Consider the following 27468-nt stretch of genomic DNA (forward strand, 5'->3'; position numbering starts at 1 on the left):
TGTAGTAACATGCCTTAGAGAATTTGCTCAATTCCTTACAAGATATGCACTCAGTTTTCACTCAGATTTTCTGACTACACACCCTAAACTAGTTATATGTGAGAAGATTGATGTAAACATAAAAACGAACACTCACATATATGTATTTCAAATGAAGCAATTTCTGGAGTTAATAAGCATGTTTAGATATGATCTCATGAATGGAATGCTACTACTTAGATGCGAGAATCAGTGACACCATATGCTCATACCAAGTTCAAACTCCACAATTGAAATACATAACACTCAAGATTGAAGTCACGGGTTATAATGGGGCTTTGGGTGTTTGGATAACAAAGAAAGAGTATGGAAAACAAAGGTTCTTTAAGCAATAGTGAGCAAAGTAATGAATTAGACATTTAGAATTCCCTTTAGAACGCAAAAATCAACTTTGAACACCCAAGGGGAAGTTACACAAAACTTAGGGCCATATTCAACTTTTTTTTTTTGGACCCTTTCTTCAACCATCAACGCTCGTGAGTTCATTCTTACTTATTTTCACTCCTTTTCTTTCTTTTCTTTTTCTTTTTCTTTTGAATCTCAAAACATACATATAAACTTAAGAACAAACTTTTACTCCCCCACACTCATTTTCTTGCATAATGTAACTCAAAAGGAATTCATTTTCCATCATGCTTACTATGCTTCAAGAACAAGGGTACGGATGGTCCTAATCTAGGCTAGGTAAGGGGTGATGTGGTTAGCAAAGAAAATAGGCTAAACGAGGCTCAACGGGGTTAAAACTTACAATATATACGAAATATGGGAAGTAAGGATATTTGGCTATGGTGGCAACTACACAACTTCATCTTGATATATGTTATGCAATTCAATGTCATGCTTTGAATGAAACGGATATAAGTTCTAGCATTTAGTTCTATCATGATACAATTGCATTCTAAGTAGCAACCAAGCAAGGAATAATGAGATCATGCAACAACTTTAGAAAACACAGAATCACAGATTATAAATCTCCAAAGAAGGTAATAGCTCGAGTCTCACAGGGTTGTAGCGTTTGTTTGAGTTCCTTCCTTCAAGCATGTTACAGAAATGAATTTTTCTTTTATGATTGCATGTGAAGTCATACATTATAACCATAACTAAGCATATACCAAGAGTAAATCAAACTTTCATCCATGTTTATAACTCTTTTTAACAGTCATGCAATTACAAACCAAATCCTCATTATTATGTTGGAAGGTACCCTAGGACACAAAAACAACTCAAAACACTCTTTTTAGGCTTTTCAAAAAATGTTTTTCAAATTTTTATGTGATTTTCGGAGTTATAAAACAAAACACACTAGAACAGTTTAAAAACACCTTAAAACAGCAAGGAACAACACTTGAAGTTATGGGTGATAAAATCTCACGAATTTGCATCAACAACATTAGTTACCCCCCCCCCCCCCACACTTGAACCAAACATTGTCCTCAATGTTTTAAGCTTAAAATCACACCAAACAAAAGTAAACATAAAAACAGCAACTAAATATACTAAACATGGCAGAATGTAACTAACAAAGAGAAGAGTTTAGGGACGCAAATCTGGTTATGGAGTGTAAATTCCCTCTTCTCCTTGGTGATTGCACTGAGGCTTGATCTTGATGATTCCACAGGCTCATTCTTGAACTGGTTTCCTCCCATCGTTGATTTTCCTTTGTGCTACTCTTGAACTGGGCAACAGGATTCTTTTGTTCTCCCCTGAAGGTCTGAGCTTACCCCTTTTATCTGTTTCTTTGTTCAATCTTTGCAGAAGTTGTCCCTTCTCTGGAAGTGTATCAACCGTTGAAGATGACTACTCGAGAGCAACGCTAGGTAAGCAACCAGGAATAGATTCCAGGCAGTCGGAACCAGATCGGAAGACTGACTCCAAGTGCCGGCTGATTGCTTCTTTCACTTTGCCATGCGAGTAAGAACAAGGACAAAGAAAAGGACAAGGAAAGAGCATGATATGAGATACTTTTGCTTTTGACCTTGATGATATGAGATACCTTTACTTTTGAAGAAGCGGTGAATGAATCAGCACATGCTTCAATCTACCGTTTCCTCCTGGATCATCTATACTCCAGGCATCTGGTATCATCTTTGGGGAAGAAGAAAAAATTGAGTATTTCGAAAGGCTGGGAGTGCGCCCTCAGAGGTGAGGAAGAGTTGGGCATTTTCTTCAAGTCTGCATTGCCATAAGAGATGAAGGTCGACATATATAGGGATTTCTCAATAGCAAGTGGTGGTACTGTTCTTTTACCCTTGTCGACAAACGTCTCTTCGATATCTGAACGACGCCTCTTCGATTTCTGAACGACGCCTCTTTTTGACAAAGTTGCACGCGTTTTCTGAAAAGCAGAGAAAGCGTCGCCGAACTTTGCGCTTGTCGGCTAAAGATGTGTAGTTGCGATGATGGCCTCCACGTGTTTTCGACTTTGTCAGATATCTTTTGACAAAGTTGAACGCGTTTTCTGAAAAGCCGAGAGATCGTCGCCGAACTTTACGCAGGAAAATCCGGCTCTTTGAATCGGTGGTAGCAGCGCCTTGGCTTTTTATAGAGCTATCGATCACCACCAACATACACACTCTGAAGACTGCCCATTTGTGAAAATCGTCTCCGGCCCTTTGAAATTTAACTCCATCCACCCCTTCTCTTTGAACACTTTTGAAAAATGGCAAACCCATCGAACCTTAGCTTAGAATTGAGTCTCAGCAGTGATACGGTCGCGCCGCGTCAAGGTAACGTATGGTGCCCTTCTTTCTTATCTTCTAACGGTCCTCTTACAGGTGAAGACTCCGTGATGCAGGACGCCACAACAGCTACAATAGTAGCTAGGAACCTCCTCACTCCAAAAGATAGTAGGCTGCTGTCAGGACGGTCCGATGAGTTGGTCGTTCAAGAGTCCCTCGCTCTTAGTGTTCAGTGTGCGAGCTCTGTGTCCAACATGGGCCAACGCCTGCTTGCTCGGTCTCGTCAGGTGGAATCATTGATGGCAGAGGTGGAAACTCTTAAGCAGGAGATCAAACATCTTAAGTACGAGAATAGAAGTTTGCATGTGCTTGCAAATAACTATTCGTCGGGCATGAAGAGGAAGCTTGATGCGCTGCAAGAATCCGAAGGTCGAATTCAAAGTGACCGTCAAAGGCTTGCGGCTTATCTCCAGAGGCACCTTTTTCCTGGGTCATCCAGCGTTTGGCCAAGTATTGAGGCCTCGAATGCTCTATCTTCGATGCCTCCCGCTCCTATGTCTTCTACTCCGATGCCTTCCGCTCCGATGCCTTCCGCTCCGATGCCTTCCGCTTCAAGAGTTTTGCCAAGTAGTGGGGCATCAAGCAAACAACCTTTGTGAAAGTTACATTCTTTTATTTTTCTTTTTTTTTTTTTTTTTTTTTTTTTTTTTTTTTTTTTTTTTTGAATCAAATGGCATGAACTTTATCTTTGAATGGAAGGTGATACTTGAAATGATCCGGTAATAGTTTAAATTCAAGATTGGGTGCCTGAATCATTAACCACATGTTAGTATAAAAGAAAATTGAAATTCGGGGAGGCGGCTTACCTGTGTGCTCCGAAATGAACTCCAGAATAAACACCCATTCGAAAGTTATGACTTGTCCCGTGTCATAAAATCCAACTTCTTTGGGAATTGTGGTTTCAAATATGTCCTTTTTGATGCCTTCTACATCTTCTCCAGCCACTACCTTCTCTTGAATCATTCTTCTTGGTGTACAAAGTCCTTTGAAGAATTCAACACCATCTAAAACTTGTTGTGTTGCACCAAGAATTGGAATAACATTTTGCACCTTTGGGAAGGCTTCCACGATGTCCTTTTTACTCTCTTCTTGGTTGGGAATCAAAAACCTGCTAGGAAAAGGGACATTGGGTGGAATAACATCAGAATAACATGGAATTGGGACGTCCTTACTTGTGGTGGGTCGTTTAGAGGGCTTAGGGGGCTGCGGCAAAGGTTGTTCTACCCTTGCCGTGTGCATGTCTTCTTCCTCCTCCTCAATTAGCAGCTCCTCATCCACTTCTAGGCTATGTTTGGGCATTTTTAGGTCAGCTCCAACCTCCATAGCACTTCCCAAAGTGATAGCATTATGGATTTCAAAATCTTCCTTCGAGTTTTCAATAGTTGAGTTGGAGAGTTCACTTTGCTCTTGAATTTGTAAGCCCTGCACCAAACAAATTAATTCATCAAGCTTTTGATTATAATCTATTGACGAACTTGAATTTAATTGAGCATATTGCATATGAAGTTGTGGTGGCTGCATAGGTCTTGAATAGAACTCCTCATATGGCTGCCAATATGCTTCACGTTGAACTTGTTGAGCTTCCCACCACATAGAGTTTGAATGATCCCTCCAATCTCTTTGTGGACATTGATTGGCTTGAAATCCTTGCCTATATGAAGCACCAAATGTAGGGACACTCTGCATTGTGGTCCTTTCGGCATACGGCGACAATTGAGAAGTAAGATTTGCCAATTGAGCTTGAATGCTAGCAAAATCCATATCTTACTTCTCTAGTACCTAAAATCAAAGAAAGAGCACTAAATCAAATATCAAAAGTAACAACAAACAAAGAAAATAACACTAAGTTAGAAACTAAAACGAAAACAACTAAACCAAAAAGAAAAGAACCAAGGGATTAGCAAAGTTGCTAATCCCCGGCAACGGCGCCAAAATTTGATGCAAGATTTATAAGCACACAAATTAAACCCTCTTTTTGACAATTGTAGTAATGATGTAAGTAGGGATCGTTCTGGACCGGGGATTAGGAGGGATTGTTAATCACTTGGATTTGACTCAAAAACGTAAAAAACAATATAAAACACTATACTAGACTCAAAGAATGCAAAACTAAACAACGTAAAATAAAGTTTAAAACATAAAACTGATAGGAGCATATTCATGCGACTTAAATGGCTTGTTCTCGTGCATTTACGTTATGTTTCTCTCGTTATTTTAGTCCTTTATGCTTCTTTTGTGTGTTTTCAGGTTCTAAGGGCCTAGGAAGCAAGAAAGTGCATTTTGAGGCCATTTGGAGCATTTTTGGGCATGGATTGGATAGCTTATCCATGGAGCCAAGAGGATGGACGAATTTGAAGGCCTTGTATGCACTTGAAGACACAAAACAATGGCCCTAACCCAATCACATAACACCTTGCCATGGGCTTAACACAAACACCATTCCTTGCCATGCAAGGGGGAGCAATTTGGGTCCATTTCATGTACTTAAACCCTAGCCCAATCCACAATCACTTCAAAGCCATGCAAAACCTTTCAACACCCTTTAATCATTCCCCTTTAAGTTATGTTTTTATTTCCTAACCCTACATGCATTATTTATTAGCATCTTCACATGCATTCCCTTCACATTCACCCACATGCACATTCAAATCAACACATGCACCCTTTAATTCATTTAACACATATAATCATTCAACCATGCCGTGACCTACAAACACATGCATCCTGAAATCCTTTGCCGTGGCCTTCATTCCCATTTCCAACATCTTCACATGCATTTCCAGCTTTCACATGTCTTCACATTCATTTCCAAACAACAATCATTTCAAATGCCATGCATTCACATGCATTTTCAGCACCTACACACCTCACACACATGCAATTTCAGCACCAACAAGCATCATTGCCGTGTACCCCATATGCATTTCCAGCTTTCACATGCTTTCCTAACTATTTTCCATCATTAAATTAGCCACTTGCATCTTAAACAAACAGCCATATACATCTCCATTCCTCCTATAAAAACCCTTGCATTTTCATTCATTTGAAATTCATTCACTCCCCACTCCATATCTCATTTCATACACTTCACACAACACAAACACAACCCTTGTGCCGCAAATCCCCTTCCATTTCTGTGCAGTTTTTCTCCTCCATTGCAGCCACTATCCAACCACTTCCCATCCCTCCAAAACACTTCACATAATCCCCAAAGCTCACTTAGACCTTGTGCTACAACAACGAGGAAGAAAAGAGTGCCTAAACGTTCATACAATTCAAGTTTGAGTTGTTGGAATTTTTAGGTGTTTCTTTGATTTCAAAGTTTAAATTTAATTCTCTTTGTTTTGTACGTATGAGAATGGAAGAGAAGAGTGCCTAAACGTTCATACAATTCAAGTTTGAGTTGTTGGAATGTTTAGGGGTTTCTTTGATTTCAAAGTTATGAGGAACTAAACCCCCTTTAGCTAGGGGGTGATTCGAAACTATGTTTATATTTGCAATATGAATTGATTACTTTTGGTTGGAATTTCATAAGTTGTGGATTCAATTCGTTTAACTGTTTGATTGATAAATTATTTATGTATGTTCATTAAGATTGCAAGCTTAATTTTCATGCATGAATATGACGCTAGAATATAAGTGAGTTTCACCTAATCGTTATGAACTTATATTCACAAGTAGTGGAGGTTGCTTATAAACAATCGCGTTAAACGAATTCTTGGCATAAGTTTCATGCGTATTCCATAGTAACAAATGCCTCGTCAACACTTATAATTTTCATTGAACTTAATGATCTTTGTTGAATGTCTCTATCATGCGTATTCCATAGTTAGGGACTTTGATTAAGAATAATTTGGTTGTAATGCATATTCCATTCAATCCAATGAATTTAGGGAAATCTGAAAGTTAATTTAAGCGGACCTAATTAACTTGGAGCATTGAGTTTCACAACTTATCGAAAGACCAACTGAGAATCAATTTTGTATGCAAGTGTAACATGTGTGGAGAAGAACCCCTTGGCTATTCCATCATCCATATTTTCATCACATTCATGTTTACATTTTGCCTTTAATTATATTCTGTCTTTTTAATTTAATATCGTCCAAACACATTTCCCCCATATTTCGTTGAGTCTTAATCATTCGTATTTGTTTTATTTTTGTATCTTTAAGCTTTTGGAGTCATAAACACTTGCAAATTCGTCTAAATCAAGTTCTAGCTTCTATTTGAGTCAATTTGATTGTTTTAGACAATTTGAGTTTTTCAAAGCCATTCTGAGTCATAGTAGTCTTGTTAAGAGTATTTTAATTTAGTTTTTATGTTTTTAAGTCAATTTAGAAGGTTTTAGCGAGCCCTCCTAATCCCCGGTCTAGAACGATCCCTCACTTATCCATTCTACTACAATTGTCAAACGAGGGTTTAATTTGAGTGTCAAGTAAATCTCGCATCAAAAACTAAACTCAAAGAATGCAAAAATGAACCAACGTACAATACTAAAACAAATCAAATGACTAAGGCTTAACAAAATATGGGGGGGGGGGGGGATTGAGTATTTGACGAAATTAACTAAAATGCACAAAATATAATTAAAGGCAAAACGTAAATATGAATGTGATGAAAATATGGATGATGGAATAGCCAAGGGGTTCTTCTCCACACATGTTACACTTGCATACAAGATTGATTCTCAGTTGGTCTTTTGATAAATTATGAAACTCAACACCCCGGGTTAATTAGGTCCTCTTAAATTAACCGTCAAGTTCTCCTTTAAGTTAATGAATTGGATGGGTTTGCGCAACGCAATTCACAACATTCTCCAAAGATCATTAAGCATTATGAAAACTATAAGTGTTGACGAGGCATTCGTTACTATGATGAGCATGAAACACGTGCCAAGAATTCATTTAACGCAATTGTTTATAAGCAACCTCCACTACTTGTGAATATAAGTTCATAACGATTAGGTGAAATTCACTTATATTCTAGTGTCATATTCATGCATGAAAATTAAGCGCGCATTCTTAATAAACATTCATAAATAAGTTATCAATCAAACGGTTAAACAAATTGAATCCACAACTTATGAAATTCCAACGAAAGTTAATCAATTCATATTGCAAATATAAACATAGTTTCGAATCACCCCCTAGCTAAAGGGGGTTTAGTTCCTCATAACTTTGAAATCAAAGAAACACCTAAACATTCCAACAACTCAAACTTGAATTGTATGAACGTTTAGGCACTCTTCTCTTCCATTCCTCATACGTACAAAACAAAGAGAATTAAAATGAAACATTGAAATCAAAGAATCACCTAAACATTCCAACAACTCAAACTTGAATTGTATGAACGTTTAGGCACTCTTCTCTTCCTTGTTGTTGTAGCACAAGGTTTAAGGATAGGTTGTGTGATGGTATGAAGTGTTTTGGAGGGATGGGAAGTGGTTGGATAGTGGCTGCAATGGAGGAGAAAAACTGCACAGAAATGGAAGGTAATGCACGGCAAAGGGGAAGTGTTTGTGTTGTGAATGGAATGAATGAATTGTGGCTGCAATGCATGCTTATTTATAGGTAAATGAGAGGGAACATGACAGCTAGGAATAAGTGGAAATGTGGCTGCATGTTTGGTGAATGATTATGAGTGAACGCATATGAATGTGGCTAGGTTGGAAAGCTGAAATTGTGATGGAGAGTGCACGGCAAAGGGAGGTTGTTTGTGGCTGCATGTTTGGGTTTGTTTAAAGGGTGCATGTGGGTGAATGTTTGATGCGAACTAAATAAGCACACAAATTAAAACCCTCTTGTGACAATTGTAGTAAAGATGCAAGTAGGGATCGTTCTAGACCGGGGATTAGGAGGGATTACTAAATCACTTGGAAACTGACTCAAAAATGTAAAACAAATGTTAAAAACACTAAACGAGACTCAAAGAATACAAAACACTTATAAACGCAAACTAAGACACTTTCTAACTAAATAAGACACTAAAGTAAAGGGGGATTGAGGTTTTGACGAAATTAACTAAATGCAAAGATTATAATTAAAAGGCATAATATAAATATGAATGTGAGGAAAATATGGATGAATGCTAGCTAGAAGGTTCTTCTCCACACATGTCACACTTGCATACAATTTGATTTTCAGTTGGTCTTTCGATAAATTATGAAACTCAACACCCCGGGTTAATTAGGTCCGCTTAAATTAACCGTCAAGTTTTCCTTAAGTTAATGAATTGGATGATTGCATGCGACAACCCAAAGCATTCCCCACAAGTTCCCTACATGAATTGCATAATAGAGATACAAGCAAGAATCATTAAGCATCATGAAAACTATAAGTGTTGACGAGGCATTCGTTACTATGATTGCATGAAACTTATGCCAAGAATTTATTTAACGCGATTGTTTATAAGCAACCTCCACTACTTGTGAATATAAGTTCATAACTATTAGGTGAAACTCACTTATATTCTAGCGTCATATTCATGCATGAAAATTAAGCGTGCACTCTCAATAAACATACACCAATAAGTTATCGATCAAGTAGTTAAACAAATTGAATTCACCATTCATGAAATTCCAACCAAACGTAATCAAATCATATTGCAAGCATAAACATTGTTTCGAATCACCCCCTAGCTAAATAGGGGTTTAGCCTCTCATGTTCACAACAAGAAAAATAAAATTGAATTTAAACATAAAGAACAAAGGATGGATTACACCTAGAACGCCCAACGAATCCACTTGAATTTCTGCGCGTCTAAGTCCTCTTTCCTCTTCTCCTTGCTGTGGCAGTGAGGTTAAATGGATGATTTGGATGTTATTTTGGGTTGGGGATGGATTTAGGGAGGTTGGGTGGTGCGGCAAGCAGGGTGGATGGTATGTGGATGTGTGGATGGTGGTAGGAAAGGTTATGGTAGCTGCGGCAATGGTTTTAGTTGGTGGTGGCTGCACTGTTTTTGGGAGAAAATGGGGGAGGCACGGATTGAATGGTGTGTGTGTGATGGTAGCTGGAATGAATGGGAAAAAGCACGGCTTGAAAGAATATGGGATGGTCCTGCCGCTGTTTTTTAAGGGAATTAGGTTTTTAGGTGGCTGGTGGGAGTCACGGCTTATGGGAGAAAACTAGAAATTCAAGGGGAAGGCACGGATTGCAGGGCCAAATGGAAGGGTGGCTGCGGCTGTATGATTATGGAATGGGAGTCACGGCTTAGATAGAAATTAGGGTGCATGATAGAATGGCAGCCACGGTTTTTTTTTAATGAGAATTAGGGTTAACTTTGATAAATGGGGGGGCCACGGCCTTGTAAGGCTAATGGGATTTTTGTGGCTGTTTTGTTTTATTATAAAAATGAAAATAAAATGGAAGGCTACGGATTAAAGGGGAGGATATGGAAAGGTGAGGCTAAGTATGTAAAACCTAGAGTTTTAAATATGTTTGGTTCCTAGCTTATTTTTATTAACGAAAATAAATTCAAAGGCTTCTAGAATTTAGGAAATAAAATCAGAAATTAAAGAGGGAAAGATTAAAGGGTGCGGCTAGGGTTAGGTTAGGAGAGGGAAATAGGGTTTAATTACATAACATTAGACAAAAATGCCCCCCCTTGCAAGGCAAGGAAAGGGAAGAAGGGTTAAGGCACGGCAAGGTTGTGTAATTGGGTTAGGGCCTTGGTTTTGTGTCCTAAAGTGCTTACAAGGCGTTCAAAGTGGCTAGAAAATACGGACGTTTAAGTTTAGGAAAGGTTACCAAAACGGGAAACTTAGGGTTAACTTTCCTATATCAAACAGGAAACCTTGTTTGAGTAGGATTCCTCGTTTTGGTAAGAATTCATCGTTGGAGTAGGAATTCGTCGTTTCTTCAAGTCTTCAACTCATTCATTCCTCTTTCGCTCCAAAAGACTCCAATTTGCATCTTCTTGCACACTTTGGCCTTATAATCTGAAAATACACAAAAGTAGCCTTAAACACTAAAATAGCTAAGTAAACACAACATAAATGCACGAGAACAAGCTAATTAAGTCGCATGAATATGCTCCTATCAAATTCCCCCACACTTAACTTTTGCTAGTCCTCGAGCAAAACAAAACAACTAAACTAAACAAAACGAAACAAAACAAACAAAACATAACCTAAACCTTCCAACGATTGCCTCAGGGATTTCCAATGAAACATGACATGTCAAAGATCATTACTCACATAGCCTTTAGTCTTCCTTTCCCCCAAGCACATACTTAATCATAGTCACCATTCACTGGTTCGCATTTAATCAATTAAAACACATTTTGAATGTAGTAACATGCCTTAGAGAATTCCCTCAATTCCTCACTAGTTATGCACTCAATTTTCACTCAGATTTTCTGACTACACACCCTACACTAGTTATATGTGAGAAGATTGATGTAAACATGAAAGACTAGTACTCACATATGTTATAACAAAGAACGCAATTTCTGGAGTAATTAAACATGTTTAGATATGATCTCATGAATGGAATGCTACTACTTAGATGCGAGAACCAGTGACACCATATGCTCATACCAAATTCAAACTCCACAATTGAAATGCACAACACTCAAGATAGAAGTCAAGGGTTGTAACGGGGCCTGGGGTATTGGCTAACAACGAAAGGTAGGGATAAACAAAAGTTCTTTAAGCAATAGCAAGCAAAGTATTGAAATTAAGTCCTAGAATTCCCTTAGAATGCAGAAATCAACTTTTAGACAAATGGGGAAGATTCAAACAACTCTTAGGGCCTAATTCATTGTTTTGGGCCCTTACTTCAACAAACAATACTTTTCAACTCTTTTTCACTTCTTTTTCTTTTCTTTTTTTCTTTTTTTTTTTCTTTTTTTCTGGCCGTGCCTATGGCACATAACTCACATCAATAATCCTTCCCCCACACTTATTTTCTGCAACACATTAATCAAAAGGAATTCATTCATGCTTACTATGCTTCAAGAACAAGGGTACGGGTGGTCCTAATCTAGGGTAGGTGAGGATGATATGGGTTAACAAAGAACATGGGCTAACATGGCTCAATGGGGTTAAACTTAAACACAAAATGAGTGAAGGGCACATGGCTATTTGGCTTTGATGGTGGTCACTACACAACTTCATCTTGAATATGTGGTATGCAAATCAATAACATGCTTTGAATGAAATGGGCATGAGTTCTAGCATTTGGAACTAAGTGATGAAACGCCTTCTAAGTAGTAACCAAGAAAAGAATAATGAGATCATGCAACAACTTTAGAAAACAATGATGCACAGATTATTACTCTCCCAATAAACGTTTAGGCTCAAGTCTCACAGGGATGTAGCGTTTGTTTAAGTTCATTCCTTCAAGCATGTTACAAAAACTGATTTTTATCATTTGTGATTACATGTGAATTCGTAAACTATAACTACAAACAAGCATAAACCAAAGAGTATATCAAACGTCCATCCATGTTTGTAACTTTCTTTAACCGTCATGCAATTAAAAACCAAACCCTCATCATTGTGTTGGAAGGTAACCTACGACACAAACAAACACACAAAAGCAACTCTTTTTGGGTTTTTCAAAGCAGTTTTTCAAATTTTTATGGTATTTTCGGATTTTTAAGTCAACACACTCTAAAACACTCTAAAATAGCCTAAAAACACTTAAAAATAGTGGGAAACAAGTTTAGACATGTTAGGTGGTAAAACCCTACAATTTCATGCAAAAATATCTCAAAACAGAATGTTACCCCCCCACACTTAAACTAAACATTGTCCTCAATGTTTTAGACACAATTAAACACATTACACATAACATAAAATAAGCAACAAAGGAAAGGGTTTAGGGACGCAAATCTGAGTGTGGAGCGATTCCCAAATTCTTCCTTTGTTGATTGCATGGGTTGCCTCCCAAGTAGCGCTTGCTTTAACGTCTTCCAGCCGGACGAAACCTTCTTTTAATCTTCACTCTGGCTCACGGCATGGAGGGGTATGTCCTCCACGGTATACTTCTTGAAATTTCTCGTAGTATGGCTCACTGAATGGGCGGGGATAATGATCCTCCCTGATGGTGGTGTTTCGGTTCCGACAATCCATATAACTGCTCCCACCACCTTTATATCGATTGGGCTCCTGCACCAACGAAGGTAACAACCTATTAGTTGAAGTAGGAATTGAGATTGGAATTGAAGACTTACAAACATAGTGTGGTGAGGGCTCAAAAATGGCAGCCCTTTCAACAATGTTACTATGGCTACTTTCGGCCATATTGGGTGGTTGTAGACCAATCACTCCAAGTTCTTCTCCAGCGGTGGTTCCCGATACTTCCTTCTTGATAGGTATGGATCCTTTCGGCCCCATGTCCTTACGCACATCTATGACAAAGCAAGAATGGCAATCGTTAGGATTCTTAATAGAGTCATACACATTAAATTTAATTATATCACCACCAAACTCCATTGTTAGTGCTCTTTTGGCCACATCAATCTTGGTTTGGGCCGTTTTCATGAATGGACGGCCTAGCAAGAGTGGCAATGATGGAGCATCGCTCGAATCCTCCATGTCTAGGACATAAAAATCTGCAGGAAAGATGAGATGATTGACCTGCACTAAAACATCCTCAAGGACTCCCTTGGGATAAACATTAGATCTATCGGCCAATTGTATGATTACACCATCATTTTTCAATACTCCTAGGTTCATAGATGCATAAATTGAATATGGCATAACATTTATAGAAGCACCTAGGTTTAGCATGGCAGATTTAAATTTAGTGTTACCTATCACACAAGGAATTGTAAAACTACCCGGATCTTTGCATTTGGGGGGTAGTTTGCATTGCAATATGGCGGAGACATTTTCACCTACCTTTACCACCTCCTTGGTCGACATCCTCTTCCTAGTGGTGCAAAGCTCCTTTAAGAACTTGGCGTACCTCGGGACTTGCTTGATTGCATCCAAAAGGGGTATGTTCACTTGCACTTTCCGAAACGTCTCAAGGATGTCCTTCTCGGCTTCTTCTTTCTTCGTTTGCATGAACCTACTAGGAAAAGGCACATTGAAAGGAAAAACATTAGTAGGTACCGAATTTGACCCATTCTTACCCTTTTTGGCCAAATTAGACAATTTTGGATCACTACAAACTTGCGGCAAAGGTGTTTCCACCTTTGCCGTGGGTTGGCCTATCTCCTCCTCTTCGATTCTCAGTTTTTCCTCCTCTTCGGGGCTTGATGGTGATGGGTTGGATGTAATGCCAACTTCTTTTCCACTTCTCAAGGTGATTGCGTTGGCCGTTTCAAACCCTCCCTTTGGGTTTGGAATGGTTGAACTAGGAAGTTGGCCTTGCTCACGAAACTTCCCTACAAAATCTGCAATTTGCCCAATTTGTCTCTCCAATTGCTCCACCCTCTTATCTTGGTTTTGCATGGCTTTGGCTTGATTTTCTTGCCCCTGAGACAAATTCGTTAGTAACTTAAGAAGTGTATCATTATCTAAAGTGTTACCTGAACTTGTTTGGGCAGATTGTGGAGGTGCTTGTGTGGGTGCGAATGGCTTGGTGAAGAAGCCCGGGGGTTGTTGCCTAAAGCCTCCTTGTTGTTGTGGTTGTTGGGGCTCCCTCCATTTGAAGTTTGGGTGGTCTCTCCAACCGGGATTGTAGGTATTGGAATACGGATCGTTCCTTGGTTGGTTTTGACCTTGAAACCCAATTGCGTTGGCGCTTTCCCATCCACCATTTTCTATGAGTTGTGGGCACTTCTCAGAAGCATGTCCTTGGATCGAACACACCCCGCATACCACTGGTCCTTGCATCCTCATTCCTTCGGCCATCTGAGACACAATGGAAGTAAGATTAGCTAACTGTGAATGAATATCGGGGGTGGAACTTACCTCATGCACTTGCTGCCGTGGGGGTCCTCTTTGGCCTACTCCTTCGTACTATTGAGCGTTCAATGCTCGGTTAGCGATCAAAACCTTAGCATCCCTGGGTGTCTTGTCCACCAATGCTCCACCCGCCGAGGCGTCGAGCATTTGACGTTCGATTGGTAGGAGCCCCTCGTAGAAGTACTGAAGAAGTAACTCCTCCTTCATCTGATGCTGTGGACACGAAGCAACAAGAGATTTAAAACGTTCATAATACGTAGGAAATGACTCACCTTCTTCTTGTTGGATCCCACTTATCCTTTTACGCAAAAGGATGATGCGAGAAGTTGGGAAAAACTTCTCCAGAAAAGCCCTCTTCATGCTCTCCCATGATGTGACGGTTCCGGGAGCTAAGTCGTACAACCAATCCTTGGCTTTGTCCATTAAAGAGAATGGAAAAGCCTTCATCTTCAGAATACTTCCATCGACGTTGATGGGAGTCATGCTCGAACACACCACCTCAAATTCCTTCAGGTGCTTGTTCGGATCCTCCATGGACAACCCATGGTACTTCGGAATATGGTGAAGCAAGCTGGACTTCAACTCGAACTCGTCGGTCTTCCCTTCGGCAGGTGGGGGATATTGGATACACAAAGGTGCTGCATTATCCAATCCTGAGGCTGAAAGCTCCTTGAGTGTCCGGGTATCCACGGCCATGACTTGTGGTTCTTCAAATACTCTTGCCGTGGGTTCCTCAAATGCACCTGTCGTAGCCTCTTCTTCTTCAAGGTCAGATTCCGGACGTTGTGGACTTGGTTCGTGTGGCTTCCTCTTCCATCTCAAAGTCCTCTCAAAATCGCTGTCAAAATCAGAGATATGCTCACGAATCGGTTGAGAACTCCGAGTCATGCACTAGTACCTAAAACAAGGAAAACAAAACAAGGTCAGAATCTTTAACAAAAACTAAATTAAAAAAAAAAATAACAATCCAAGGGATTAGCAAAGTTGCTAATCCCCGGCAACGGCGCCAAAAATTTGATGCGAACTAAATAAGCACACAAATTAAAACCCTCTTGTGACAATTGTAGTAAAGATGCAAGTAGGGATCGTTCTAGACCGGGGATTAGGAGGGATTACTAAATCACTTGGAAATTGACTCAAAAATGTAAAACAAACGTTAAAAACACTAAACGAGACTCAAAGAATACAAAACACTTATAAACGCAAACTAAGACACTTTCTAACTAAATAAAACACTAAAGTAAAGGGGGATTGAGGTTTTGACGAAATTAACTAAATGCAAAGATTATAATTAAAAGGCAGAATATAAATATGAATGTGAGGAAAATATGGATGAATGCTAGCTAGAAGGTTCTTCTCCACACATGTCACACTTGCATACAATTTGATTTTCAGTTGGTCTTTCGATAAATTATGAAACTCAACACCCCGGGTTAATTAGGTCCGCTTAAATTAACCGTCAAGTTTTCCTTAAGTTAATGAATTGGATGATTGCATGCGACAACCCAAAGCATTCCCCACAAGTTCCCTACATGAATTGCATAATAGAGATACAAGCAAGAATCATTAAGCATCATGAAAACTATAAGTGTTGACGAGGCATTCGTTACTATGATTGCATGAAACTTATGCCAAGAATTTATTTAACGCGATTGTTTATAAGCAACCTCCACTACTTGTGAATATAAGTTCATAACTATTAGGTGAAACTCACTTATATTCTAGCGTCATATTCATGCATGAAAATTAAGCGTGCACTCTCAATAAACATACACCAATAAGTTATCGATCAAGTAGTTAAACAAATTGAATTCACCATTCATGAAATTCCAACCAAACGTAATCAAATCATATTGCAAGCATAAACATGGTTTCGAATCACCCCCTAGCTAAATAGGGGTTTAGCCTCTCATGTTCACAACAAGAAAAATAAAATTGAATTTAAACATAAAGAACAAAGGATGGATTACACCTAGAACGCCCAACGAATCCACTTGAATTTCTGCGCGTCTAAGTCCTCTTTCCTCTTCTCCTTGCTGTGGCAGTGAGGTTAAATGGATGATTTGGATGTTATTTTGGGTTGGGGATGGATTTAGGGAGGGTGGGTGGTGCGGCAAGCAGGGTGGATGGTATGTGGATGTGTGGATGGTGGTAGGAAAGGTTATGGTAGCTGCGGCAATGGTTTTAGTTGGTGGTGGCTGCACTGTTTTTGGGAGAAAATGGGGGAGGCACGGATTGAATGGTGTGTGTGTGATGGTAGCTGGAATGAATGGGAAAAAGCACGGCTTGAAAGAATATGGGATGGTCCTGCCGCTGTTTTTTAAGGGAATTAGGTTTTTAGGTGGCTGGTGGGAGTCACGGCTTATGGGAGAAAACTAGAAATTCATGGGGAAGGCACGGATTGCAGGGCCAAATGGAAGGGTGGCTGCGGCTGTATGATTATGGAATGGGAGTCACGGCTTAGATAGAAATTAGGGTGCATGATAGAATGGCAGCCACGGTTTTTTTTAATGAGAATTAAGGTTAACTTTGATAAATGGGGGGGCCACGGCCTTGTAAGGCTAATGGGATTTTTGTGGCTGTTTTGTTTTATTATAAAAATGAAAATAAAATGGAAGGCTACGGATTAAAGGGGAGGATATGGAAAGGTGCGGCTAAGTATGTAAAACCTAGAGTTTTAAATATGTTTGGTTCCTAGCTTATTTTTATTAACGAAAATAAATTCAAAGGCTTCTAGAATTTAGGAAATAAAATCAGAAATTAAAGAGGGAAAGATTAAAGGGTGCGGCTAGGGTTAGGTTAGGAGAGGGAAATAGGGTTTAATTACATAACATTAGACAAAAATTCCCCCCCTTGCACGGCAAGGAAAGGAAGAAGGGTTAAGGCACGGCAAGGTTGTGTAATTGGGTTAGGGCCTTGGTTTTGTGTCCTAAAGTGCTTACAAGGCCTTCAAAGTGGCTAGAAAATACGGACGTTTAAGTTTAGGAAAGGTTACCAAAACGGGAAACTTAGGGTTAACTTTCCTATATCAAACAAGAAACCTTGTTTGAGTAGGATTCCTCGTTTTGGTAAGAATTCATCGTTGGAGTAGGAATTCGTCGTTTCTTCAAGTCTTCAACTCATTCATTCCTCTTTCGCTCCAAAAGACTCCAATTTGCATCTTCTTGCACACTTTGGCCTTATAATCTGAAAATACACAAAAGTAGCCTTAAACACTAAAATAGCTAAGTAAACACAACATAAATGCACGAGAACAAGCTAATTAAGTCGCATGAATATGCTCCTATCAATGTTAGGTTGAAATAATGATGGAAAAACAGCTAGGAAAAGAGGAAATGCATGTGAAAGTGTGGCTGCAAAGAGAATGAAAGCTGGAATGTGGAGGGGAGTGCACGGCAAGGCAGATTTTGGTGTTGGAAATGCATGTGTTTTAGGTTGTGAAAGCATGTGGATTAGGTGGAAAGAGGTGGGTGTGCATGTGAGTTGAAATGCATGTGTTTAAATGGTTGAAATGTGTAGATGATTATGAGTATGATAAGTGATAAGTGTATGGTATGATAAGTGATAAGTGAATGATATGATAAGTGATAAATGAATGATATGTTAAGTGATAAGTGAATGATATGATAAGTGATAAATGAATGATATGTTAAGTGATAAATGAATGATTATGATAAGTGATAAATGAATGATATGTGGTGATGATAAGTGATGATAGGTGGTTATGATAGTTTGGTCTTTAATTTCGTCCATTCTTTTTGCTCCAAACATAAGCTATCCAATCCAAGTCCGATTTTGCTCCAAAATGCTCCAAAATGCATCTTTTTGCTTCCTTAGCCATATGAACCTAAGAACACACGAAAGAAGCATAAAGGACTAAAATAACTAAAGAAACATAACGTAAATGTACGAGAACAAGCCATTTAATTCGCATGAATATGCTCCTATCACTCTTCATCAGTCATCCGACGGAAAAGTGCTTCGTGCTAAAAGATCTCATCATGAAGTTGGCTCAAAAAGGGATCATCGAGCTAGATCTTAATGATGTGGTGAAGTCAAACTATACCACCGTTACTTCTGGCTTTTTCAACTCAAAATCTTCACCTCAACCGCTGGGGGCATGCTCCAAAACCATGTTGGTCAAGTCAAATGAAGTTGAAGGATGGACTTATGTCACTCCAAAGAAAATGCACAAGAAACATACGTCTCCTCCATAAGTTCACCAATCGGAAAAGGGGCAAAGCAGCTACCGTCAACCTTCAAAGCTATATGAAAGTGTTGAGGATGATGAAATTATGACACGAAGATCGTCCATTGCCATCACGATGCCCGATTTCTTCCCGAAAGACTTCTTCAATCACTCAATCAAGACTCCTTGCTATGAAGATTGCAAGAAATTCCTCTCTAAGATCGTTTGACAAATTCAAAAAGCTCTTCGTTTGCAGGAGCCTAAAAGGCGACAACCAAATGCTCCTGGCCCGCAAGAGCATAAACTGTGTACGGCAAAATCACCATTAAAATCATCACAAAAAAAAAAAATAAATAAAATAAAATAAAAACACCATCACTCATTTGAACTACGTCATGACTTGATCCTTCTTCAACCAAGGGTACGTAGGCAACTTGAAACTTCAAAACTTCAAGTACAATCACAGCATCAACAAAAACACAAACACTTTGAAGAATAAAGAGCAAATTCAAGAATGCAAACACTTCATTTCTTTAAAGGAAAAAAGTCGGCCCTAAAGCCTGAATACAAAAAAAGCAGAAGACACTACTTGAAAACTATGTCCCTAAAACTACGGAGGTGATCTTCAAGCAAGCCTTCCAAAGTCTTCAAAGTCTCTACCTCGGTGGGAGACAAGATAGGCAATTCCATAGCCATGCCTTTCTCTTGTTCTAGGCGTGAAATCTCCTCTTGGCATTGAGAAAGTGTAGCTCCCTGCTCCCCGATAACACTTTCAAGTCATGATGCTTCGACACCCAACTGTTCTTGCTCTCGTATCAACGTATCTAGACGCACCTAGACGGAAGCTAAAGAAGTCTCTGTGGCTTGATAATTTCCCGAATCAGCTTGCTGAGAAAACCGGACTTGGGTTAGTGACAAGTCTATTGTTGCAAGCTGGTGAGCTCTAACATCTGGACTCAACTTCTTCGAGAAAATAGCATTAAAAAGACACCAGTTGCTGGGTGGCTTTGACTTCAATAAAGGGCTGTCTGATTTAAGTGATGTCTTCTCTCCTTCCTCCACCACAAGATAGCAAATATTGCAGCGACTGTGCAATGGTTGCGCAGTCATGATGCGATCCTATATATATATATATATATATATATATATATTATATATATATATGTATGTATGTATGTATGTTTACAAGAACCCAGAGAAGCAGATGGAGTACAGCGACTGTGCAAATAATGGTGCGGTGACTATGCAAACAACAATCCGCATGCAGTGAAGGATGTAATAAGATGATTGTGCAAATAAAAAAAAAAAAAAAAAAAAAGGTCCACATGCGGTGCAGCAAGGAACCTAACAGTGCTAATCTACCATACTCGTCATCAGAACAATGTACACGCACACAAAAAGAAGGCACAAGCTACTGTTAACAAGTCAAGAAGAAAAAGGAAAAGAGATGGTGGCAACAGAATTATTGAAAAGAAGAAAATAAGGGAAGGATGGTGCACGGCACCAACTTGCAAAAGTATCATTTAAAAAAAAAAAAAAAAGGAAGGAAGTAACACATCTTAATATGTTTTGTTTGTACTTAACACAGTACGCTAAATGAAATAAAGCATGTCTATTGATATCTTCAAGAAATTACAAATGTGTACAAAATAAATAAATAAATAAAAAAAGGAGCCTTCACAAAAGTTGCTCACGTGAAGCCCCACTACTTGGCGAAACCCTAGAAACGGGAGGCATTGAAGATAGATTATTCGAAGCCTCAATACTTGGTTGAACGCTAGATGACGAAGGCAAAAGGTGCCTCTGGAAGAAAGCCACAAACCTCTGATGGTCACTTTGAATCCGACCTTCAGATTCTTGCAGCTGATCAAGCTTCCTCTTCATGTTCGTCGAATAATTATTTGCAAGCATGTGCAAATCTCTATTCTCACGCTTCAGCTGTCTGATCTCTTGCCTAAGATTTTCCACCTCGGCCGTCAATGATTCAACTTGACAGGTTCGAGCAAGTAAGTGTTGGCCCATGTTAGACACAGGGCCCGCACACTGAACACTGAGGGCTAGGGACTCTTGAACGGCCAACTCATCGGATCGTCTTGAAAGTAGCCTATTATCTCTAGGAATGAGGAGGTTCTTACCTACTACCGTAGTCGTTGTTGCATCCCTCTTCTCGAACATACCACTTCAAACTCCTTAAGGTGCTTGTTTGGATCTTCCATGGACAGCCCATGGTATTTGGGAATGTGATGCAGCAAGCTTGACTTCAATTCAAACTCATCGGTCTTGCCTTGAGCCGCCCTAGGGTATTGAATGCATAATGGCACGGCATTATCTAATCCCGAGGCTGAAAGTTCTTTGATTGTTCGATTGTCCACAGCCATGGCTTGTTCTTCTTCTTCCACTTCTTCTTCTTTAGATTCGGCCTATGAACTTGAACTAGGTGGGTTAGGTTCTGGTTCCTACTTCTTTCTTCTCAAAGTTCACTCAAAATCGTCGTGAAACTCTAATATATTCTCACGAACTGGATGAGAACTATGAGTCATACACTTGTACCTAGAACAAGGAAACAAAACAAATCAGCAACCCTCTTAGAAGGCACGGCAAACGCAAAAAGAAAGAAAGAACAAAAATAAACACTTAGTGCCGCAAAAATAGAAAGAAAGAACAAATAAACACACAACACTCTTGACGTTAAGACACACTTTGACACGACACAAACACAAGGGATTAGCAAGTTTGCTAATCCCCGGCAACGGCACCAAAATTTGATGTGAAAATTATATTGACACATAAATTAAACCCTATTTGTGACAATTGTAGTATAAATGCAAGTAGGGATCGTTCTAACCGGGGATTAACTAAGGATGCTAATCTACTCTAAACTGACTTAAAAACACAAAATTAAACTTTAAAACACTTACCTAGACCTATATGACTCAAAACAACTTAAAAAGACTCAAAACAGCCCAAAACACTCAAATAGACTCAAATTAGACTCTAAAGGGTGATTTGGACGAAATTTAACTAACTTAGACTCAAAACACTAATTTGGACAAATTCAAACACTTTTCTAACTAATCTAACACACTTAATAAAATGGGGAATTGATTTGGACGAAATTAATTAAATTGGACAGATTGTAAACTAAACAGATTAGGCACTAAATTAGGTGAATTGGATGGGAAAAAGACTAGTTAGGGGGTCCTTCTCCACACATGCACATATGTAACATAAATTGATTTCCAAATTTTATCCCTTTAAACCATGAATGACAATGCCCCAAATTAATTGTGAAAAGCACAAATTAACTTTCAGGTTTTCCCAGTTTCATTGAATTGGATGGAATACGCATCGACAATCAAATTATTCTTATCAAATTCCCTACATGAACTACATAATAGAGATAAAATCAAAGATCATTAAGCTTTTTGAAAACCCTAAACATTGATTAGGCATTCGTAACTATGAATTGCATGATACTCTTGCCTAGAATTGACTTAATACAATCATGACTAGTGATTTCCACTACTTATGATTATAAGGTCATAACGATTAGGTGAAATTCCCTTATATCCTAGCATCAAATTCATGTATGAAAACTAAGTATGCATCCTTAATCAACACACAAGAACAAGTTCTCAATAAATCAATTAAGTAAATCACATCCACAATTCAAGAAACAAAATCTGGAAGAAATCAATTCATATAAAACATATGCCCATGGTTTTGAATTCATGCCTAACTAAGAAAAACTTAGTTACACATGTTCATAACAATTGAAAAGCAAATTAAAATAAACATGGAAACGAAACAAGGGAAGAAAGAACTCTGAAAGCCTCCAATGGATGTAGATTTCTTGCAGCACAAGATGGTCTTTCTCCTATGGAAGCCACGACACTCCTTCTTCTCCCTAGGACTTGCGGCACAAAGTGTATTTATGAATGAATCGTGACTGATGTGAATGGATGAATGGCTGCCTAGGGTGTCTAAAAAGGGTGCGGCAACTTCTAGTTTCATATAGATATAGCATGGCAAAACCCTAGCAATCAGAATTAGGGTTAAACGTAGCAGATACAAATGCTTAAGGCCCCTAGGGTGCGGCACATTGCTTGGAATTTAAGTCTTAGCCCAATTGATTTCTGATATGGACTTATAGAATCCAAATCCAAGAGGAAAATGGCCAATTTAAATCAGAATCCTATCAGAAAAAGGTTTAGGAAATTCGTCCAAAATTGGGTCTTCTAGAAACTAAGTGTTTTGTGGCTGATTTTGGGTGTTCTAGAAGGCATAAAAGGGGGAAAGGTGTGGCACCCTTTTAGGGTCAGATAAGGCTTCTAGAAATTAGGTTTTTAGGTCCACTTGCAGCTAGGATTAAGGTGGAACAAGATTAGGTTAGGATAAGATAGGATAAGGTTTGGATAAGATAAGGTTGTTAGGATAAGTTTCCATATTTCTTGCTCTTTCCTTATCTTCTTTGTCTTGAACTTTCCTTTTCTGATTTGTAGCATGTTCCTAGCCTCTTTTAACTCCAAATTCGTCCATCCACCTTACTCCATATACAAGTTATCCATAATAAGCCCAAAACTGCTCTAAAAGGCTCAAAATTGCCTTTTCTTGCCAACTTTGTCATTAGGACCTACAAACAAACGAAAATAGCTCAAAACACTATAATAAGTAGTAATTAGCTCACTAAATGTAAGGAAATGACATAACTAAGTAGCATAAATATGCTTCTATCAGCCCTTGAAGAAATCACAAGTCCGATTCAAAATCAAGTGTTCACCACCCTTGAATCAAATTCAACTCCAGATAAAAGGAGTAAGTTCAGACCTTCGGAGGAGACCAAAAAACCCTTCAGCCCAGTTCAAGATTAAGCCTGTGAAAAATCAACGATTGGAGGAAACCAGAAAATCTTCTAGTCGAATTCAAGATCAAGCCCTGACGGCCCTTTGAAGAAATTTCCAGCCCAATTCAAGATCAAGCGTCAACGGCCCTTAGATCGACATCTACATTAAGGGACTTCAAAACGCATCTTCTACACGTGACAAGCACATGTATACGACGCGCCTTGAAGTGGGGGCATTTGCAGACATTGAAATTTCAGTGAAATAAATGTTGACCAATGTATTAAAATTACAACCTTTATTCGTTTCACCTACATCACACACTCATTTCACCTACAACTTCCACTTATTTCACCTACATCACACACTCATTTCACCTACAACTTCCATTTACTTCACCAACCTCACACACTTATTTCATCTACAACTTCCACTTACTTCACCAACCTCACACACTTACTTCACCTACCAACTCCATTTATTTCACCTACAACATCCACTCACTTCACCAAAAAAATGGATGATGGTGATTCACTCTCAAAGCCTATAAATAGGCTTCTCCATCAAGAGAAAGAGGGAAGGAATTGACATTACACCAAAACCTTGAAGCCTTGAAACTCTAAGGCTCTCAAGCAAATCCCGAAGGATCAAGAAAGCACTATTCATTCTTCGTCAAATCCTCCTTCAAGATCAAGCCCAAACGGCCCTTGAAGAACTTCCACCAACTCAAGATCAAGCCCCGACGGCCCTTGAAGAAAGTCTTCATTGTTCATCATCCGTTCATCCTAAGATCAAGCCCCAACAGCCCGTTTGATCAACAACCTCAACAAATCCACACATCCAATCGTTCTTCAAGATTAAGCCCAAAAGCCCTTGAAGATCCGCTCATCCATCAACCTTCAAGATCAAGCCCAAAAGCCCTTGAAGAAATCCACACAACCATTACTCAAGATCAAGCCCCGACGGCCCTTGAAGAAAGTCTTCATTGTTCATCATCTGTTCATCCTAAGATCAAGCCCCAACGGCCATTTGGATCAACAACCTCAACAAATCCACACATCCAATCGTTCTTCAAGATTAAGCCCAAAAGCCCTTGAAGATCCGCTCATCCATCAACCTTCAAGATCAAGCCCAAAAGCCCTTGAAGAAATCCACACAACCATTATTCAAGATCAAGCCCCGACGGCCCTTGAAGAAAGTGTTCATCGTTCATCATCCGTTCATCCTAAGATCAAGCCCCAACGGCCCTTTGGATCAACAACCTCAACAAATCCACACATCCAATCGTTCTTCAAGATTAAGCCCAAAAGCCCTTGAAGATCCGTTCATCCATCAACCTTCAAGATCAAGCCCAAAAGCCCTTTGAAGAAATCCGCACAACCATTATTCAAGATCAAGCCCCAACGGCTCTTGAAGAAAATTCAAACTATTCATCCAAGATCAAGCCTCGACGGCCCTTGGATCAATCGCACATCCACAAATCAACACCTTACAGAGATCGAATCAGAGGATCAAATTACAAAGAGATTGTAACCCCAAAATCATTAATTAATACAAAATATATTTTGTACACGTGTTCTTGTTTAAAGAATTTTTCGTGTTTACAATAATCAAGCATCCATTAATTTAATTAAGCTGTTATAATGAATAGGGCTAAATGATATGGTTTGGTAGAGACAATCATACTATTAAATTTTATGTAAAGGAACATGTTAAAGTAATCAAATATGTAAAGTTAAATTCTAGTATTATGTTAGAGAATTACCTTTACATAGGATTGCCATACTTCAGTGCTATCAACCTCAATACACTTTCGTACATCATTCCATGCAAAACCAATTTTATTAACCATGTCATAAACTATTGCATAATCTTTCTTCCACCTCCTCATTTTGGACTCAATATGTGGAACTGCCTTTATATTGGCATTAGGACATTTCAAATTAATAGTTGTTTCAAACTGAGCCATTGTTCCAGGTTTGAAACAATTGTTATCACATTGCAAATTCTTAACAACTGCCTCCTCAAGTATGGAGAGCAATGCATATTCTTCATGTTGTTTCCAAACCCTTCACTTTCCATTCCTACAATTACATACACAACATGTGGAACTCCTTTATATTGGCATTAAGACATATAATCAATAATGCATATAATTAATAGTAAGTCATAAAAACCATAAGCAAATCATCACACTTTTTAAATAAATACATAACCAGGTCACACTTTGTTCGAATAAAGTATCATAACCGAATACACAAGAAATCACTATTTGTTCAAATAACAAACCATAACCAAATCACAACATGCATATGTAAACAAATTTAATCAAATCACACTTGTGCACACCACTCATTGTACATATTCATAGCCAAAGTGTTTCTCCATGCAGTCCATTCTTGTGTAGGTTGAACACTCTCAATCATATCATCATCATCATCACTACTTTCAAATTCGTCCTAGTTTAGGATTTCATTTTCTATTGGATCAGCTGACATATGCCTTCTAATAAGATTATGTAATAGGCAGCAGGCTGTCATAATCCTAAATTGTGTTTTAATTGGGAAAAATGATGGACCTCTTAAGATGCTCCAACGCATCTTAAGTAGTCCAAAACATCTCTCAATGACATTTCTAGCTTGAGCATGTTTCATATTGAAATACTCCTCATGATTAATCAGGAGTCTTCTATTTCTCCACTCCGAGAGATGGTAACACACTCCCCTATACGGTGCAAGGTATCCTGGACCATTTGTGTACCCACCATCCACAAGGTAGTAACACCCTAACACACAAAAAAATGTATATTACTATATATAAGAAAAATGAGGATTCAAACTACTAATATAAACAAATAATCTATTGTTACCAGGTCACACTTTGTTCGAATAAAGTATCATAACCGAATACACAAGAAATCACTATTTGTTCGAATAAAGTATCATAACCGAATACACAAGAAATCACTATTTGTTCAAATAACAAACCATAACCAAATCACAACATGCATATGTAAACAAATTTAATCAAATCACACTTGTGCACACCACTCATTGTACATATTCATAGCCAAAGTGTTTCTCCATGCAGTCCATTCTTGTGTAGGTTGAACACTCTCAATCATATCTTCATCATCATCACTACTTTCAAATTCGTCCAAGTTTAGGATTTCATTTTCTATTGGATCAGCTGACATATGCCTTCTAATAAGATTATGTAATAGGCAGCAGGCTGTCATAATCCTAAATTGTGTTTTAATTGGGAAAAATGATGGACCTCTTAAGATGCTCCAACGCATCTTAAGTAGTCCAAAACATCTCTCAATGACATTTCTAGCTTGAGCATGTTTCATATTGAAATACTCCTCATGATTAATCAGGAGTCTTCTATTTCTCCACTCCGAGAGATGGTAACACACTCCCCTATACGGTGCAAGGTATCCTGGACCATTTGTGTACCCACCATCCACAAGGTAGTAACACCCTAACACACAAAAAAATGTATATTACTATATATAAGAAAAATGAGGATTCAAATTACTAATATAAACAAATAATCTATTGTTACCGGTGGGAACTTTTAATCCCAATGGTCTACTTATCGCATCTCGGAGTACTCTAGAATCAGATGCCGACCCTTCCCAACCTGGGTACACAAATATAAAATTCATGTCCACATTACAGACTCCCAACATATTGGTCGCAATCTCTCCCTTCCTTGATCGGTATCTTGGTTTATCTCGCTCAGGGACATGAACGTTAATGTAAGTCCCATCCAATGCCCCCAAGCAATTCTAAAAAA

At 38.7% G+C, this 27468-nt stretch overlaps 1 protein-coding gene across 1 annotated transcript in view; it reads right to left on the bottom strand.

Moving 5' to 3' along the window:
* The window catches only part of LOC148693031 (uncharacterized), a 35015-nt gene extending 9379 nt beyond the window's left edge, over positions 1-25636 (bottom strand). The window contains exon 1 of the mRNA XM_088680290.1: positions 25433-25636. Within this exon, the coding sequence (XP_088536416.1) occupies positions 25433-25636 (204 nt within the window). The remainder of the gene's footprint in view (positions 1-25432) is intronic.
* Positions 25637-27468: the final 1832 nt, after the last annotated feature.

Source organism: Pyrus communis, chromosome 11 (genome assembly GCF_041283825.1).
Source record: "Pyrus communis isolate YQ-2024b chromosome 11, ASM4128382v1, whole genome shotgun sequence".
NCBI classification, from domain to species: domain Eukaryota; kingdom Viridiplantae; phylum Streptophyta; class Magnoliopsida; order Rosales; family Rosaceae; genus Pyrus; species Pyrus communis.